General features: G+C 37.7%; 1 protein-coding gene across 1 annotated transcript; it reads right to left on the reverse strand.

Moving 5' to 3' along the window:
* Positions 1 to 502: 502 nt before the first annotated feature.
* LOC132554308 (uncharacterized) lies at positions 503 to 21145 on the reverse strand. Its single transcript, XM_060218617.1, has 6 exons — positions 21078 to 21145; positions 5822 to 5936; positions 5340 to 5440; positions 3771 to 3856; positions 1545 to 1661; positions 503 to 658 (listed from the first exon to the last, which is right to left on the reverse strand). Exons 1-6 carry the CDS (start codon positions 21143 to 21145, stop codon positions 546 to 548), a joined length of 600 nt encoding a protein of 199 aa, XP_060074600.1. The 3' UTR covers positions 503 to 545.
* Between the last annotated feature and the right edge of the window lie 714 nt (positions 21146 to 21859).

Here is a 21859-nt window from a genome sequence, read left to right on the forward strand (position 1 = left end):
AAACTAGAGCAAAATGTGAAATCTTTATACGATGTCTCCTGAAAAAGTACAAGGGGAAATAAGACTCATGTGTTTCTGCAGGGTAAGCGTTTTCTGCTTCATCGACGACACCTCCAACGTCCATTATGGTCAATCCAAGTTATGTCACGATCTCAAACAAACAATGTAACAATAACGGAACAAATAGGCAAACTAACGAGCATGAAACACGCCCAGCGTCATATCGCACAAAAAAATGGAATATTTCTCAGATAATCTTAACATTGGATCTTTACTACCATTGCGACGCTAAGTTCCATGTTTATATAGTATTTCTATATCAGGAATCAAAAACAGCAATCTTTCTCATCTCACGCTCTATCGGAATAATCACACGATAACAAAAACAAGTGTACCAGAAGAATTTTATATCATTGACAATAATATATATACGTGGACGTGAAAATAATACTGTTCTTCAACCTTTAAGGTTATGTGTCAATCACTTGGCGATGCCCTTAGTGGTAAAAGTAGTGTTTGATTATGAAGGGGAAGGGAGGTAACCCTCAATTCTGCTTGTAAAATCCTTTGTATTTTTGAGCAGATGACAGTCTGATTTTCCTAGCTACGTCGGGGTCTTCAAAAGATACTTGTCCCATGCTTTTACTTAATGGCGGCACTGTAAAAATAAGATACAATACATGGATGATGTTATATTTAAAATACAATACACTTCATTGTCTGTCTACTGTAGCAATTAATCCAGAACGAAACAAGTGTGATGGTTGCTATGTTAACAGTATATTATTTTTAAAAAAAAATAGCAGTTTACCAGGCAGTACATAAATCAACTTTAAAAGTATGAGTTTTCATTAGAAAAATTAGCAATTTACTAGTCGGTATAAAAATAAACTTTAAAAGTATGATATTTCATTAGAAAAATAAGCAGTTGAACAGTTCATACAAAAAAAAATATAATATCTAATTCCATTAAAAGAATCAGCAGTTTACCATGCAGTGCAAAATGCAACTTTCAGAATGTATCATTCCATTATACAGCTGTATACACATTCACTAAAAAATCAACCTCTATAGTACATGATTCCGTAACATACAGTTGTTTCCGGAGATATATCTATAACACATTAATATCAGTCGTAACATTAATGTTACAGTCACGAACATGGCCATACAGTTTGACTGTTTTTATCAAATTTTAGTGATGATTTACGAACATGTCCAGTTTGACTGTTTTTATCAAATATAAGATTAAAACATTGTACCACTTTTGGATCAATAAAACCCGTCGTATAGTACGTGCGATACTCCTCTATGCAGATATCTCCTACATCGACAAATCCGTGACTATTCTCTCTTATTACACCATCAATTATCATCATTGTATTTCATCAATTAAATTCGACTCCACATAAAAAACATTTGACCTTTATTTGTAAGGTTTGTTTTGAAGGACATATTTAGGAAAACTGTAATTGTGATTTGTATTTCAGTTGAAAACTTCAATGATAAAAAGATCATACGCTTGCTTTATCACAAATACTTACGTTGTACATTCGATGGATTCTCCCAGGAATGCTGAGCATTACGTAGATGATGTCGTTGTGATGACGCTGAATGCAACCTCGTATTAAAACTAACGTCGTCATATACTCGTATAAGACCTGTTACAATGAAATGCAATCTTGATTAAACCTAACCTGTTATTTACTCGTTTAATATATATTGACAAAATGTAACCTTGTGACACAATTAAGGTCGTTGTTTACTCATGAAAGACATTAAATGATACAATTGAACCTTGTATTAACACTAGAACGTCATCATATACTCTGTAAAGTTAAAATGTAACCTTGTGTTAAAGCTAACGCTGTCATTAATTCATGTAAGCTCTGTAGAGATAAAATATAACCTTGTGTTAACGCCGTTATGTACTGGTGTAAAATCTGTTATGATAAAATATAACCTTGTGTTAACGCCGTTATGTACTGGTGTAAAATCTGTTATGATAAAATATAACCTTGTGTTAACGCCGTTATGTACTGATGTAAGACCTGTTATGATAAAATATAACCTTGTGTTAACGCCGTTATGTACTGATGTAAGACCTGTTATGATAAAATATAACCTTGTGTTAACGCCGTTATGTACTGGTGTAAAATCTGTTATGATAAAATATAACCTTGTGCTAACGCCGTTATGTACTGGTGTAAAATATGTTATGATAAAATATAACCTTGTGTTAACGCCGTTATGTACTGGTGTAAAATCTGTTATGATAAAATATAACCTTGTGTTAACGCCGTTATGTACTGGTGTAAAATCTGTTATGATAAAATATAACCTTGTGCTAACGCCGTTATATACTTGTGTAAAATCTGTTATGATAAAATATAACCTTGTGCTAACGCCGTTATATACTTGTGTAAAATCTGTTATGATAAAATATAACCTTGTGTTAACGCCGTTATATACTTGTGTAAAATCTGTTATGATAAAGTATAACCTTGTGCTAACGCCGTTATATACTTGTGTAAAATCTGTTATGATAAAATATAACCTTGTGCTAACGCCGTTATATACTTGTGTAAAATCTGTTATGATAAAATATAACCTTGTGCTAACGCCGTTATATACTTGTGTAAAATCTGTTATGATAAAATATAACCTTGTGTTAACGCCGTTATGTACTGGTGTAAAATCTGTTATGATAAAATGTGACCGTAACAAAAGGTAAAATAATATCGTAATATCTAAGTCAGAAAACACTAAGAATTATTTGCGATAGGATATGTTGCCCTTAACACCTGTATTTATTTTACCTTACAAGTCATTAATCTATTTCAGACATTTGACAAATACAAATATAATTCTCCTGTTTTCATCGATTTAGATAATACACCCTACTAAGGACCGGATTGATAGTGTGGTGAATTCATTGTAAATTGTATTTTTGATATATATTTCCCCCACTTATTTATTCTAGTCTGACGCTGCATTGTTTTACCTAACATAGTAACCTCGTTTAAGGTTTCAAAAAAATGTCAACCTATTTCAGAACTTCTGCACTCATGAAAACGAATTATTTTTTGTTGTCAGTTATAGTCAGTATCCAATTGAAAATCAGGCGAACAAACAGAGAATCTTCTATGTCTTTTGTCAAATTCATAATGTTAAGTCATTACTGTAAATTTAATGTACAGCAATTCTTCAGAAAGTCGACACAAAAACGACATTATGTAGATCCATTACATTTCATAAAAATATCAAATAATGATTGGTGTAATCCGACCAGGAGTCGTTAAAAAAACATTAAGAAAATACCAACAGAAAGTCGATGTTAAAACGGCAACCTGTAGATCCATTTCATCACAGTATCGAATAATGTTTGGATTTTAGCGTTGATCTAAATTACCAATAATCATAATAAAACTAGGACAAAATATGTTTAAAAGAAATGTTTACACGTAAACTCCTGGAAAATGCAGGGAGAATACGAAAACGAGTTCTGGACGAATGACCTGCTTCATCGACAACATCCGCCATGTAAATTTTGGTCAATCCAAGTAAGTAATGTCACGTCTTGATATGAGAACACGATACAACAACGGAACCAACATGTAGTCCTAACTCTAACCAGCATCACACACGTCATATTTCATACATCACAAAGAAACATTTCTCAATAAATACAATGTTTATATTTGCTAGAACATTAGATTTCTGAATTAATCGATTCGGCATTGATACAGTTTTACTGGTATAGAACTTACCATCAACATAACACACCCTACTCCCCCCGTGTCCAAGCACTTCCTTAATGTGTCTCCAGGTACCACCTATTCGGCCCTGTCGTAGTCTACAAAGTAAATTTGTATAAACCAAGAATGATCCTGTGTACAAATCAACTGTAGAGATTATCACATTGTCAGATATTGAAACATAAGCGGATTCTAGATATATAAGGTTATATTATCATATTAATCTTATTTCGAAGATAATCTAGAAATATTATGGAGAACAATGTATATATATATATATATATTATGTAATTCTAGGTGTTTAGACTCAGACCGTCCAATGATAAAAAGATAATATGTCCATTTTACAGGTGGCGTTATACGTGATTTATTTTCGATTGAAATCAAATCATCTATTATCTTATACTCCCGAGAGATTGAACAAAAGACACACAAATGTATAACACATCCGGATAAAAATCTATTGTTACATACAGTAGAAAAATCAATAAAGGAAAATACATCATACGGCTGTTTCGTCCTTCTAGGACTCGTCAGTGATGCTACATCATATAGCTGTTTCGTCCTTCTAGGACTCGTAAATGATGCTACATCATATAGCTGTTTCGTCCTTCTAGGACTCGTCAGTGATGCTACATCATATAGCTGTTTCGTCCTTCTAGGACTCGTCAGTGATACTACATCATACAGCTGTATCGTCCTTCTAAGACTCGTCAGTGATGCTACATCATACAGCTGTGTTGTCCTGCTAGGACTCATCAATAATGCTACATCATACAGCTGTGTTGTCCTTCTAGGACTCGTAAATGATGCTACTTCATACAGCTGTTTCGTCCTTCTAGGACTCGTCAGTGATACTACATCATATAGCTGTGTTGTCCTTCTAGGACTCGTCAGTGATGCAACATCATACAGCTGTATCGTCCTTCTAGGACTCGTCAGTGATGATACATCATACAGCTGTTTCGTCCTTCTAGGACTCGTCAGTGATGCTACATCATACAGCTGTTTCGTCCTTCTAGGACTCGTCAGTGATACTACATCATACAGCTGTTTCGTCCTTCTAGATTCGTCAGTGATACTACATCATATAGCTGTGTTGTCCTTCTAGGACTCGTCAGTGATTATAAGGACCTAAAGTTTGGAGCCAATGAAGTCACCGAGTAAAATCTTAAGTAATCGAAATAAACATTAAAACCTCAATGGGGAGATGAGCAAGTCCCATACTATTGATTTGGTATTTCTGTACACATGGTCATAACAAAAGCAAATATATATGTCTAATTTAAACAATTTTGTATATGTATCACACTACTTTACCTGGTAGCCCTGTTATTGAGATATCTGTAGGATAATCCTGAGAGATAGGTATCACACTACTTTACCTGGGAAACCCTGTGATTGGGATATCTGTAGGATAATCCTGAGAGATAGGTATTGCACTACTTTACCTGGTAGCCCAGTGATTGAGATATATGAAGGATAATCCTGAGAGATATGCATCACACTACTTTATCTGGGAGCCCTGTGATTGAGATATCTGTATGATAATTCTGAGAGATATGTATTGCACTACTTTACCTTGGAGCCCCAGGATTGGGATATCTGTAAGCAATCTTTGACGTCAGATCTGCGTATGTTCTTCTGTAATTCATCTCAGATTCTTCTTTTTTCTGAGCAGGCTGTTTAAAAAGAGATATATCATAATATTCATTTTAGGTTTATTGATGTTTTAGACAACATATTTAAGTATGAAATATGTCTAAGAAAGCTTTCATTGTGTAGCCAAAACGTTTTTCGATATGTAACGTTAACACTCAATGTATTGAGTAGTATTCAGCACGTGCTGTATTTGGCACGTAAGGCAGTATTTGAAAACATGAGTTTTATGTATATACTATATTATATTTGGAATATAAATATTGTATAATGAGTCTATTCATTAAGTGCATGTCCTTAACGATTTGTCGTATATATCATTTATTTGTGTCATTTTTTGTATATCTGCATCAAATGATATGTATCAAATATATATATGTTTATCAATAACAACTTAAACTAACCGATTTGAATTGTTGCCAGTTATTGTCAGTTAGTGTGGGAGGGACCCCAGTCCCGGCTCCCGAGCTCTGGTCCATCGCCATTCTCATCCAGTCATTCATATGGCCATATGTTGTTCTGTAAACACATCCAGTTAATTCGTGAAAGCACATAAAGACATATTATGTTAATTCATAAAACAACATTTTCTGTCTAAAAAGATTGAACAACATTCTGTAATCACTTAAAAAGACATATTATATATATAAAATTAAAAAAAATAACGAAATGCATCAAACAATATTTTGGTTCACAAATAAAAGGACACATTTTGTAAACACATTATCTGTGAACACAAAATGACTTTGTAAATCGAAGTTTGCCCTAGACAAGACATGCGATATAAATCATTCACTCAACCAAAATGGATATATGTCATAACACCAGGCAATGATACAACTTGAAAAAAAACATACAATGTCGGATATAATCAATATTGTAAAGGATATTCTACATGTACCGAACCAATCACTGTCACATTATCCTTACTTCTACATGTACCGAACCCCTCACTGCCACATTATCTTACTTCTACATGTACCGAACCACTCACTGTCACATTATCCTTACTTCTACATGTACCGAACCCCTCACTGTCACATTATCCTTACTTCTACATGTACCGAACCCCTCACTGCCACAGTATCCTTACTTCTACATGTACCGAACCACTCACTGTCACATTATCCTTACTTCTATATGTACCGAACCTCTCACTGCCACATTATCTTACTTCTACATGTACCGAACCACTCACTACCACATCATCTTACTTCTATATGTACCGAACCACTCACTACCACATTATCCTTACTTCTACATGTACCGAACCACTCACTACCACATCATCTTACTTCTATATGTACCGAACCCCTCACTGCCACAGTATCCTTACTTCTATATGTACCGAACCCCTCACTGCCACATTATCCTTACTTCTACATGTACCGAACCACTCACTGCCACATTACCCTTACTTCTACATGTACCGAACCACTCACTACCACATCATCTTACTTCTACATGTACCGAACCACTCACTACCACATTACCCTTACTTCTACATGTACCGAACCACTCACTACCACATCATCTTACTTCTACATGTACCGAACCCCTCACTGCCACATTACCCTTACTTCTACATGTACCGAACCACTCACTACCCACTCACTACCACATTACCCTTACTTCTACATGTACCGAACCACTCACTACCACATCACCGTAACTTCTACATGTACCGAACCACTCACTGCCACATTACCCTTACTTCTACATGTACCGAACCCCTCACTACCACATTACCCTTACTTCTACATGTACCGAACCACTCACTACCACATTACCCTTACTTCTACATGTACCGAACCACTCACTACCACATTACCCTTACTTCTACATGTACCGAACCCCTCACTGCCACATTACCCTTACTTCTACATGTACCGAACCCCTCACTACCACATTACCCTTACTTCTACATGTACCGAACCCCTCACTGCCACATTATCCTTACTTCTATATGTACCGAACCCCTCACTGCCACATTATCCTTACTTCTACATGTACCGAACCCCTCACTGCCACATTATCCTTACTTCTACATGTACCGAACCACTCACTACCACATCATCTTACTTCTACATGTACCGAACCCCTCACTGCCACATTACCCTTACTTCTACATGTACCGAACCACTCACTACCACATTACCCTTACTTCTACATGTACCGAACCACTCACTACCACATTACCCTTACTTCTACATGTACCGAACCCCTCACTGCCACATTACCCTTACTTCTACATGTACCGAACCCCTCACTGCCACATTACCCTTACTTCTACATGTACCGAACCCCTCACTGCCACATTATCCTTACTTCTACATGTGCCGAACCCCTCACTGCCACATTATCCTTACTTCTACATGTACCGAACCCCTCACTGCCACATTATCCTTACTTCTATATGTACCGAACCTCTCACTGCCACATTATCTTACTTCTACATGTACCAAAGCACTCACTGCCACATTATCTTACTTCTATATGTACCGAACCCCTCACTGTCACATTATCTTACTTCTACATGTACCGAACCCCTCACTGCCACATAATCTTACTTCTATATGTACCGAATCATGTGTTAAGTATGGACTCCGCTATGATGAAAAAAATAAGGTTGAAGGGGTGGTAGGGTATTTGAAAGGGGTGTTTGGTTCTTTACTTGTTATAACAATATCTCACTGGTGTTTTTCTGTGTTAGGTTATTAGGTAATGTATCTGAACAATTCATTATTCATTTGATCATAGAGTTAAACACGAAAATTCTAAAACAGTATCAGGAATCATAGAAATTAAAATTACCCCCTTTAAAAGACCAGGGAAATATGTTTTAGAAATCTAGCCAATGATAAAGACACCAAAACGAAAGGAAAGACAGCATGAACTTAAACAGGGTGACTGATTGGCATACCTCTGTCTCTGCATATGACGGGAACACATCAAAACAAAAGGAAAGACAACATGAATTTATGCAGGATGACTAATTGGCCTATCTCTGTCTCTGTTTAAGTTGTTAGCACATCAAAACCAAAGGAAAGACAACATGAATTTACACAGGATGACTGACTGGCCTACCTCTGTCTCTGTATAAGTTGAGACAAGTCCTGCCATGGATAGTCTGGGTATATCGAGGCAGAGAATGGTCTCTGTCGGACATCAGGAGGGGTCGGTTCATCAGAATACATGATGATTATAAATATGTATCACTTAAAAATAATATCCTTTCTAGTCTTCTCCCAAATCATTTGAATTCTCACATAATAATGTCATCTTTTTTTTTATAATTCCCAATAAACATCCACACACTCGTTCAGGTACGTTATAAATAATGTATATCTACTAGTATACGTAAAGTCGTAACTATAGATTTTAACTAGATCTAATGATCAGTCATTGATAAAGAGGGATACATTGTGATATAAAATGTATGTACATTGGCATTAAATTACTGACTCTATACCAAAATACATTAAAGAATAAAACAAAGACATTAATCTGATCATTTAAAAAATTTGATTTTTGAGTGCAGAAATGATATACACTCTTAATTATGTCAATTAAAGAATTGAATGAAACCTGATATAACCCCCTCGTTGTGCCCCAGTTATCTGTGTTTATACCCGGAGTGCTACACCTCTATAAATTGTCCTTGGTAACTGTCACGGAACGTGCATTTATATATACGTATGTATTCCAACTTTTATCGATCAACTGCAATAGAAGCTTTTAGGTACGGGTAACAATGACCTGACTTGCCAGCTGAGTAACTAGCTTTGTCACCGTAATAGATTGATCAGGTAGGTCTACACACGGACATAACAATTAGATACATTAGCGATGACCTGGACACTCTTTGGTTTACACAATGGCATATTATCTATAATGCTTAGACACTGTATGTGGGTGTATATCCTCACAAAGGCTGTAATATGCACAAAGTAAAACCTCTGTTATCCGAATTTTGACTATCCGGACAAAACTGATGTTACAATGAGATATGAAATATACTCATACCATATAATGAATTACAATTTTCACAAGTACACATCTCATTAAAATGCTGGATATTAATCACTGGAAACCATATGTGTATAAATTGGAGATACTTACGAAAGCGGCTATTTTAAGACTAAGATCTATAGTGTGATAAATAACATTGATTTAAATACTAGCTATTTGATCAATTCTTCCATCGAAATCTCATTTAAAAGTTCGATGTCGTAACAACAAGACGTCACTAGTGACCCAGAGGTCGCTGTAAGTAGTTGTGGTAACATCCATCTATAATACTGGTCACACGCCAGTGTTCTGTCAAATGAACAAACGGTAATCGGTTCATATAACCATGTACTTGACGTTCTTAAGTTATCAGACATATGAAAATTACAAAATTTAATTCTTATCAATATCTTAATTTTGACATTGCTTTCTATTATTTGGATTTTCCGCAGTTAGCTGCTAGGTTTAACATTTAGGCCCTTAGCATCAATGACAAACCCTAGCAGGACGAAACAGCTGTGTAATGCAGTTTTATTTATTATTAGCTTTACTGAATCTAAATCTCAGTTTGTAATAAATATTCATTTGTGTCTTTTGTACAATCTTTCTACTGATTGTACATACACGTCGTGCCTTATTTAAGCATATGAATGCCCTCGACCCGTTAAAATTTATTCATTTTGACCCTCAACCTTACCAAATGTATTTGCCTTTTTATTTTATCTTATTTATATCATATATTCATATTATATCCAAGGTTTAGAAAGTTATATGGCAATAAAAAAATACCAACATGTCGACATAATCTTAACCAAAACTTCAATTTTAAAAAAGTCCACCAGCAGTGTCTGCCACAAACAAACCTCGGGGACTAAATGTCCACCAGCAGTGTCTACCACAAACAAACCTCGGGGACTAAATGTCCACCAGCAGTGTCTACCACATACAAACCTCGGGGACTAAATGTCCACCAGCAGTGTCTACCACATACAAACCTCGGGGACTAAATGTCCACCAGCAGTGTCTACCACATACAAACCTCGGGGACTAAATGTCCACCAGCAGTGTCTACCACATACAAACCTCGGGGACTAAATGTCCACCAGCAGTGTCTACCACATACAAACCTCGGGGACTAAATGTCCACCAGCAGTGTCTACCGCATACAAACCTCGGGGACTAAATGTCCACCAGCAGTGTCTACCACATACAAACCTCGGGGACTAAATGTCCACCAGCAGTGTCTACCACATACAAACCTCGGGGACTAAATGTCCACCAGCAGTGTCTACCACATACAAACCTCGGGGACTAAATGTCCACCAGCAGTGTCTACCGCATACAAACCTCGGGGACTAAATGTCCACCAGCAGTGTCTGCCACATACAAACCTCGGGGACTAAATGTCCACCAGCAGTGTCTGCCACATACAAACCTCGGGGACTAAATGTCCACCAGCAGTGTCTACCACATACAAACCTCGGGGACTAAATGTCCACCAGCAGTGTCTACCACATACAATCCTCGGGGACTAAATGTCCACCAGCAGTGTCTACCACATACAAACCTCGGGGACTAAATGTCCACCAGCAGTGTCTACCACATACAAACCTCGGGGGGACTAAATGTCCACCAGCAGTGTCTACCACATACAAACCTCGGGGACTAAATGTCCACCAGCAGTGTCTACCACATACAAACCTCGGGGACTAAATGTCCACCAGCAGTGTCTACCACATACAAACCTCGGGGACTAAATGTCCACCAGCAGTGTCTACCACATACAAACCTCGGGGACTAAATGTCCACCAGCAGTGTCTGCCACATACAAACCTCGGGGACTAAATGTCCACCAGCAGTGTCTACCACATACAAACCTCGGGGACTAAATGTCCACCAGCAGTGTCTACCACATACAAACCTCGGGGACTAAATGTCCACCAGCAGTGTCTACCACATACAAACCTCGGGGACTAAATGTCCACCAGCAGTGTCTACCACATACAAACCTCGGGGACTAAATGTCCACCAGCAGTGTCTACCACATACAAACCTCGGGGACTAAATGTCCACCAGCAGTGTCTACCACATACAAACCTCGGGGACTAAATGTCCACCAGCAGTGTCTACCACATACAAACCTCGGGGACTAAATGTCCACCAGCAGTGTCTACCACATACAAACCTCGGGGACTAAATGTCCACCAGCAGTGTCTACCACATACAAACCTCGGGGACTAAATGTCCACCAGCAGTGTCTACCACATACAAACCTCGGGGACTAAATGTCCACCAGCAGTGTCTACCACATACAAACCTCGGGGACTAAATGTCCACCAGCAGTGTCTACCACATACAAACCTCGGGGACTAAATGTCCACCAGCAGTGTCTACCACATACAAACCTCGGGGACTAAATGTCCACCAGCAGTGTCTACCACATACAAACCTCGGGGACTAAATGTCCACCAGCAGTGTCTACCACATACAAACCTCGGGGACTAAATGTCCACCAGCAGTGTCTACCACATACAAACCTCGGGGACTAAATGTCCACCAGCAGTGTCTACCACATACAAACCTCGGGGACTAAATGTCCACCAGCAGTGTCTACCACATACAAACCTCGGGGACTAAATGTCCACCAGCAGTGTCTACCACATACAAACCTCGGGGACTAAATGTCCACCAGCAGTGTCTACCACATACAAACCTCGGGGACTAAATGTCCACCAGCAGTGTCTACCACATACAAACCTCGGGGACTAAATGTCCACCAGCAGTGTCTACCACATACAAACCTCGGGGACTAAATGTCCACCAGCAGTGTCTACCACATACAAACCTCGGGGACTAAATGTCCACCAGCAGTGTCTACCACATACAAACCTCGGGGACTAAATGTCCACCAGCAGTGTCTACCACATACAAACCTCGGGGACTAAATGTCCACCAGCAGTGTCTACCACATACAAACCTCGGGGACTAAATGTCCACCAGCAGTGTCTACCACATACAAACCTCGGGGACTAAATGTCCACCAGCAGTGTCTACCACATACAAACCTCGGGGACTAAATGTCCACCAGCAGTGTCTACCACATACAAACCTCGGGGACTAAATGTCCACCAGCAGTGTCTACCACATACAAACCTCGGGGACTAAATGTCCACCAGCAGTGTCTACCACATACAAACCTCGGGGACTAAATGTCCACCAGCAGTGTCTACCACATACAAACCTCGGGGACTAAATGTCCACCAGCAGTGTCTACCACATACAAACCTCGGGGACTAAATGTCCACCAGCAGTGTCTACCGCATACAAACCTCGGGGACTAAATGTCCACCAGCAGTGTCTACCGCATACAAACCTCGGGGACTAAATGTCCACCAGCAGTGTCTACCACATACAAACCTCGGGGACTCGGGGACTTAAATGTCCACCAGCAGTGTCTACCACATACAAACCTCGGGGACTAAATGTCCACCAGCAGTGTCTACCACATACAAACCTCGGGGACTAAATGTCCACCAGCAGTGTCTACCACATACAAACCTCGGGGACTTAATGTCCACCAGCAGTGTCTACCACATACAAACCTCGGGGACTAAATGTCCACCAGCAGTGTCTACCACATACAAACCTCGGGGACTAAATGTCCACCAGTAGTGTCTACCACATACAAACCTCGGGGACTAAATGTCCACCAGCAGTGTCTACCACATACAAACCTTAGGGACTTAAAGTCCAAAACATAGGTTTATCTTAAGTATCACATGTAATAGATGCACGTGTACCCAAACAGAAAAAGTAAGATAACGGCTTATGTGGGACTATTATACTAATTGTTGGAATGTCAAGAATCAATTATTTTCCCAGACAAAGTATGTTTTTTATCCTTAATTATTGATGTAGCTGGTTGCAGCATGTGTTCTAGCCGTATTTGGGAACTTTTCACCGCTGTAGTTAGAGACCTGCAGCATCTCTGTTTATCATTTCATATGTTTCTATTAAATGTACAGTATAAAACATGATAGAGATACTAGGGGTTTGATAAATATCTAAGGTTTTGTGTTTTCTTATTTGAAAAAATCCTTGTCTGATCGGGTGTTTTAAATACACCTCTAAGCGGAAATCTAACAAACATTTTCTATAACGTGATTCGTTTTATCCAGTTTTAAGGACCTTGTCCTTTACAGACCAAGTAAATTATTAACCTGTAGAAATTGAGTTAGTATAGGACAAATTATCTATGATTCTTCCCAATCTCAAATTACATCTATTGGGCGGATACAAGGATCGAGTCAGTTGACAAACCTATGTTAGGGATCACAGATATAATAATATCTATACATATCTACGTAGCCAAGATTGTCCTGTGACTCAGAGTCTTCACTGCACAACAGCTAAGTAGGATATCATATTGTTGAACTTAACATTCGCCATTTAAACGTCATATAAAATAGTATTAAAACAGAGCTAATCAGTACAGGAGGATGTATAGAGCAACTGCTTATGAAACAATATACAGTAATATATAGTATACAGTAATATACAGTATACAGTAATACACAGTAATATACAGTAATATACAGTATACAGTATACAGTAATACACAGTAATATACAGTATACAGTAATATACAGTATACAGTAATACACAGTAATATACAGTATACAGTAATATACAGAACACAGTAATATACAGTATACAGTATACAGTAATATACAGTTATACACAGTTATATACAGTATACAGTAATATACAGTATACAGTAATATACAGTATACAGTAATATACAGTAATACACAGTTATATACAGTATACACAGTACACAGTTATATACAGTATACAGTTATATACAGTATACAGTAATACACAGTAATATACAGTATACAGTAATATACAGTATACAGTAATATACAGTACACAGTTATATACAGTATACAGTTATATACAGTACACAGTAATATACAGAACACAGTAATATACAGTATACAGTAATATACAGTACACAGTTATATACAGTAATACACAGTTATATACAGTATACAGTTATATACAGTATACAGTAATACACAGTAATATACAGTATACAGTAATATACAGTATACAGTAATATACAGTAATACACAGTTATATACAGTATACAGTTATATACAGTATACAGTAATACACTAATATACAGTATACAGTAATATACAGTATACAGTAATATACAGTATACAGTAATACACAGTAATATACAGTATACAGTAATATACAGTATACGGTAATACACAGTATACAGTAATATACAGTATACAGTAATACACAGTAATATACAGTATACAGTAATATACAGTATACAGTAATATACAGTACACAGTTATATACAGTATACAGTTATATACAGTACACAGTAATATACAGAACACAGTAATATACAGTATACAGTAATATACAGTACACAGTTATATACAGTATACAGTAATATACAGAACACAGTAATATACAGTATACAGTAATATACAGTACACAGTAATATACAGTACACAGTAATATACAGTATACAGTAACAGTAATATACAGTACACAGTTATATACAGTATACAGTAATATACAGTACACAGTAATATACAGTATACAGTAATATACAGTACACAGTTATATACAGTATACAGTTATATACAGTACACAGTAATATACAGAACACAGTAATATACAGTACACAGTTATATACAGTATACAGTAATATACAGTACACAGTAATATACAGAACACAGTTATATACAGTATACAGTAATATACAGTACACAGTTATATACAGTAATACACAGTAATACACAGTAATATACAGTATACAGTAATATACAGAACACAGTAATATACAGTATACAGTAATATACAGTACACAGTAATATACAGTATACAGTAATATACAGTATACAGTTATATACAGTAATACACAGTTATATGCAGTTATATATACAAATTAAGATGCGACGAAACAACTAATGTTACAATACTAAACAAGCGGCATCATGGCCTTACTATCTGTATCTTAATCAACATACTTCGTCAAATTTAACACAGGATAATAATATGTATCAGTTGTTGATAAATGAAGTATGAAGCATGAATAACAGAAATTACAATATAGATGTTACATACCTGTAAATATCAGGCAAATTATTAAATAAAATTCAGTGAATATCGGTAAATAATGAAACTAAAATATATCTCTGCACACATTATCAATTATAATTTTTTATTGTCATAGTTAATAAAAAAAGTAGTTAAGATACCACAGGGTTGACAATAACATATTTAAAAACGTAACAGGCAGACTTTAAGATGTGATTCCTTATAATCAAATTAATTCAACCATCCTAGAAAGATAAGCTGAAGTATCTACAACTTATTTCTTATAAGTCTCTCCTTATAAATAATTCCCATGATGCATACAAATGTACAGCTGAACACGATCATGAACACTATGTATTACTTTTTCAGTATGAACAGGTGAAAGCTGAACACGATCATGAACACTATGTATTACTTTTTCAGTATGAACAGGTGAAGGCTGAACACGATCATGAAAACTATGTATTACTTTTTCAGTATGAACAGGTGAAGGCTGAACACGATCATGAAAGCTATGTATTACCTTTCCAGTATGAACAGGTGAACGTGTCTATATATACAATGTGCTCTCCTACCCAAGCACGATATTTGTATTATAAAAACAACAAAGACAGTAAAGCTTATTGTCGGAAGTAAACAAGGACATAGACAATATACAAATGTTTATACCAAGTCAAACCTTAATGTATATATATATAACACTAGCTGGTGACTAGTAACATATGATATACCTTTTAATATATATAATACTAGCTGGTGACAAGTGACAGATGATATACCTTGTAATATATATAATACTAGCTGGTGACAAGTGACAGATGGTATACCTTGTGATATATATAATACTAGCTGGTGACAAGTGACAGATGATATACCTTGTAATATATATAATACTAGCTGGTGACTAGGAACAGATGGTATACCTTGTAAATGCATGGGTCTACATACAAAGACACAAGAAAGTTTTATAATTATAAACTCTAACCGATGTAGAGATCTAATGAGCTTTCGTTAATAAATTGTGACGAATCCTTTTGTCGTTGCTAGGCTGCTTCCTTCAGAGATAAGTATCAACATACATCATAAAGTTGAAACAAGTATATAAGTTTAAAAAGACGTGTTACCTGAGCTGTGAGTTATCAGATTCCGTGTGCGTTACTGTTTAGAAAGTCCGTGCATAACAACGGCAACTGTCCCGTAAGTTATTAGAAAATATAAGTCGTGTAGTTTTCCCGATTAGGGTATAGTGAGATCAATACCTTTACAGGTATATAGAGGCAATCCCAGGTAGCCTGGCACACTGCCAACACTCTTTAATGAATACGGCACTCTCGGTTGGGTTTAAAATACATGACTGTATACATTTGTATATATATACAAAGGAATATGAAATAGAGGATTCTCACATCGGAGGTGAAGGCCATCCACCCCAGTTCTGTCTGAGTAAGCTATGATCATTTATATTTAAATGGATTTAATCTCGTAAGTTTAAACAGATAAAATCAACAAAAGTACACCTTAAGCGGATATTTAAAACTGGTACACTAGAATACATAGTGAATGACATAAACATTGATTAAAACGAATTACTGATTTCGGTTAATGTAAAAACCAGTGGTAGGCGAGGGTAAAATTGGTTTGTAACAGATATAATGCCCATATTGTAAATCAAATTTTGTATCTTCCAATCAAACGCTCTCTCTCTCTCTCTCTCTCTCCCCCCCCCCCCTCTCTCTCTCTCTCTCTCTCTCTCTCTCTCTCTCTCTCTCTCTCTCTCTCTCTCTCTAATCAAAGACATTTTGAATTAATATTGCAGCTTTGAATGGCTTCATTTGTGAGAACATTAAGTCGCCGTCTGTTATTATTTTATTTTATTATGACGTCATAATGCTACCATTATGCTGTTTTCTTGTGGCTTGAAGCTTTTTGTAGATAAACTGATACATCGTTATCTACAGTTTTAACAAAGAGACAAAATATAATGTCTAACAATATTTGACACGATTGAAATCGTGTTTTTTATGTAAATATGATTGTTTAACATTTACCAGTACTGGTATAACTGGTATAATAGAAACATATAATATAGATATGAAAAATGTATAAGCAGGTTGTGTATTCAAAATAATCACTTCAATCTAACTCGAATCCACGCTGACAAAGAGTGTGACACAAGATTTCATACATATCTAGACTTAATTGATATCCTTAATTCTGCTTCACAGTCCAACAGACTGACACCTGTGTACAAAGGATACGATATCAATATGTTAGGGATCTCATACAAAACAATACAAGATGACACAATGTTATTGATGTGATCAGTCCTGGCAAGCTCGTGCAGCTCACTATTAGATGGTCTACTTGTACATGCTAAACCATAATATGTATAAAGAATTTAGCGATAAGATAATACTGTAAATTCTAGAAGGATTTCTAAATATCTACATTACATAATGCGTCTAATATGTCGAAATGGTAGTTTATATTTGTATTGAAACATGTGCTACCTGATGATGCACTTACTTTGAATAACCTATTATTTAAAGACTATTGTATGTATAAGAAACAATATCGGCTAAAAATACATATCAGATTTTATAAAAAGGAAAAATAACAATCAAGATCAGCAACCAGACTAATGATGAGTTGAAAGTGGGACAACAGAATTAGTGAAGGGTGGAGAGAGGGACAACCAGACTAATGACGGGTTAGAAGTGGGACAACAGGATTAGTGATGATGGGTTGAAAGTGGGACAACAGGATTAGTGAAGGGTGGAGAGAGGGACAACCAGACTAATGACGGGTTGAAAGTGGGACAACAGGATTAGTGAAGGGTGGAGAGAGGGACAACCAGACTAATGACGGGTTGAAAGTGGGACAACAGGATTAGTGAAGGGTGGAGAGATGGACAACCAGACTAATGACGGGTTGAAAGTGGGACAACAGGATTAGTGAAGGGTGGAGAGAGGGACAACCAGACTAATGACGGGTTGAAAGTGGGACAACAGGATTAGTGAGGGGTGGAGAGAGGGACAACCAGACTAATGACGGGTTGAAAGTGGGACAACAGGATTAGTGAGGGGTGGAGAGATGGACAACCAGACTAATGACGGGTTGAAAGTGGGACAACAGGATTAGTGAAGGGTGGAGAGAGGGACAACCAGACTAATGATGGGTTGAAAGTGGGACAACAGGATTAGTGAGGGGTGGAGAGAGGGACAACCAGACTAATGACGGGTTGAAAGTGGGACAACAGGATTAGTGAAGGGTGGAGAGAGGGACAACCAGACTAATGACGGGTTAGAAGTGGGACAACAGGATTAGTGAAGGGTGGAGAGAGGGACAACCAGACTAATGACGGGTTGAAAGTGGGACAACAGGATTAGTGAAGGGTGGAGAGAGGGACAACCAGACTAATGACGGGTTGAAAGTGGGACAACAGGATTAGTGAAGGGTGGAGAGAGGGACAACCAGACTAATGACGGGTTGAAACTGGGACAACAGGATTAGTGACGGATGGAGAGATGGACAACCAGACTAATGACGGGTTGAAAGTGGGACAACAGGATTAGTGAAGGGTGGAGAGAGGGACAATCAGATTAGTGATGGGTTGAAAGTGGGACAACAGGATTAGTGACGGATGGAGAGATGGACAACCAGACTAATGACGGGTTGAAAGTGGGACAACAGGATTAGTGAAGGGTGGAGAGAGGGACAATCAGATTAGTGATGGGTTGAAAGTGGGACAACAGGATTAGTGAAGGGTGGTGAGAGGGACAACCAGACTAATGACGGGTAGAAAGTGGGACAACAGGATTAGTGAAGGGTGGAAAGAGGGACAACCAGACTAATGACGGGTTGAAAGTGGGACAACAGGATTAGTGAAGGGTGGAGAGAGGGACAACCAGACTAATGACGGGTTGAAACTGGGACAACAGGATTAGTGACGGATGGAGAGATGGACAACCAGACTAATGATGGGTTGAGAGAGGGACAACAGGATTAGTGAGGGTGGAGAGAGGGACAATCAGATTAGTGATGGGTTGAAAGAGGGACAACAGGATTAGTGATGGATGGAGAGAGGGACAACCAGACTAATGATGGGTTGAAAGTGGGACAGGATTAGTGAAGGGTGCAGAGAGGGACAATCGGATTACTGATGGGTGGAGAGAGGGACACAGGATTAGTGAATGGAGAGATGGACAAGAGAGAGTTGAAAGTGGGACAACAGGATTAGTGAAGGGTGGAGAGAGGGACAATCAGATTAGTGATGGGTTGAAAGTGGGACACCCAGATTATTGAAGGATAGAGAGGAACAACCGCACAAGTGATGGATGGAGAGAGGGACACCGGATTACTGATGGATGGAGAGAGGGACACCGGATTCGTGATGGATGGAGAGAGGGACACCGGATTACTGATGGATGGAGAGAGGGACACCGGATTACTGATGGATGGAGAGAGGGACACCGGATTACTGATGGATGGAGAGAGGGACACCGGATTACTGATGGATGGAGAGAGGGACACCGGATTCGTGATGGATGGAGAGAGGGACACCGGATTACTGATGGATGGAGAGAGGGACACCGGATTCGTGATGGATGGAGAGAGGGACACCGGATTACTGATGGATGGAGAGAGGGACACTGGATTCGTGGTGGATGGAGAGAGGGACACCGGATTACTGATGGATGGATGGGGACACCGGATTACTGATGGATGGAGAGGGACACCGGATTACTGATGGATGGAGAGGGACACCGGATTAGTGATGGAAGGAGAGGGACAACCGAATAAATTATTGGTGGAGAGAGGGACACCGGATAAGTGGTGGATGGAGAGGGACACCTAGTTAGTGATGGATATGGGAGGGACACCAGATAAGTGATGGATGAAGAGGGACACCTAGTTAGTGATGGATGGAGAGGGACACCGGATTAGTGATGGATGGAGAGGGATACCTAGTTAGTGATGGATGGGAGGGACACCAGATACGTGATGGATAGAGAGGGACACCTAGTTAGTGATTGATGGATAGAGGGACATCGGATTAGTGATGGATGAACAAATGAGCTAAGTATGGATTATTGACGTGTGAAGATTATAATGTGACAAGATTACCAGTCCATGAATTAATGAAAAAAAAAGAATGTAAATGTTTAGAAATAATTTTTAACATACTGTTGAAAGTCAATTTTAAAGAAACGTCGTGTGTTATTGTTAACTGTAATGCTATCAACCCGCCTCCAAGACAAAAAATATTTAAATTTGTGTCACAATCAATTTGTGTCACAATCAAAATGTGGATGGTTATCATTACATACGACAACTGATATCATTAACAGTTAGAAGTGTGTCAACAGCACATCACGTTACAACAAGGCGATCACACAAACTGAACGAAAGTAAAATGTATACATCAGATCGATCGATAGGATCTGTCTTGCACTTAATTACATCACGTAACACAATACTTATGATGTAATTATGTATAATTAGAGGTGATGGACTTACTTCCTTCTACTGCTGGGGCGGTACCGTAACAAGAGGGCATCACTGGACAAGTCTTCTGTAGACGCCATCGTACCTGTAACACTCTTAGATCAACTGAACCATGTAGTAAAGTAATAAATATTAATACACAGCTATAGATTATCCTCAATAGGGTATTAACAACGTCGATATTGTTTCTAATGAATACACTAAGCCTATACCATCTAATAGTGTGACAACGGGGTGGCAGCATATTGATATATACGACACAAATACAAGTTCTATGTTCTCAAAAATACAAATGTACAGCTTATTGTAACATATTTTAATGTACAACTTCAAGTATTCGCTCTACGGAGTTTGATAAAATTAAGAAGGAATCAAAATAATATTATTTAGACTGAACTTGTAGTAACTACATAAATATGGAATGGACTAGTCAAACATGTTATGTCTCTGACAGTATGGAAATTGTATTAAAGAATACAATACTTAAGTAAATCAGTGGCAGGCAAGGAACAAAAGACAAATCGACGTGTAGGTAAATTATACAAGTTTAACAGCTTAACAGACCTTCAGGACTTACCGGCACCAATTTTCATAAGCTTAATGGAATTACAAAGGAAGATTTTCAAATTTCATTTAATTAAAATATTTTATTGCTTTCTAGTTGTTTTTTTATTCCTGTGGCAGATCTTTTCTTTCTTGTGTTATATTCCAGGATAGGATTTACGATAAATACCCATTCTCGCTTTATTGTTAATCATATCATCAAGCTCATAAAACATTTAAACCTGAGTCTC

This window comes from Ylistrum balloti, unplaced genomic scaffold (assembly GCF_031769215.1).
Source record: "Ylistrum balloti isolate Yb309-2 unplaced genomic scaffold, AGI_CSIRO_Ybal_v1 Utg369640, whole genome shotgun sequence".
Classification (NCBI taxonomy): domain Eukaryota; kingdom Metazoa; phylum Mollusca; class Bivalvia; order Pectinida; family Pectinidae; genus Ylistrum; species Ylistrum balloti.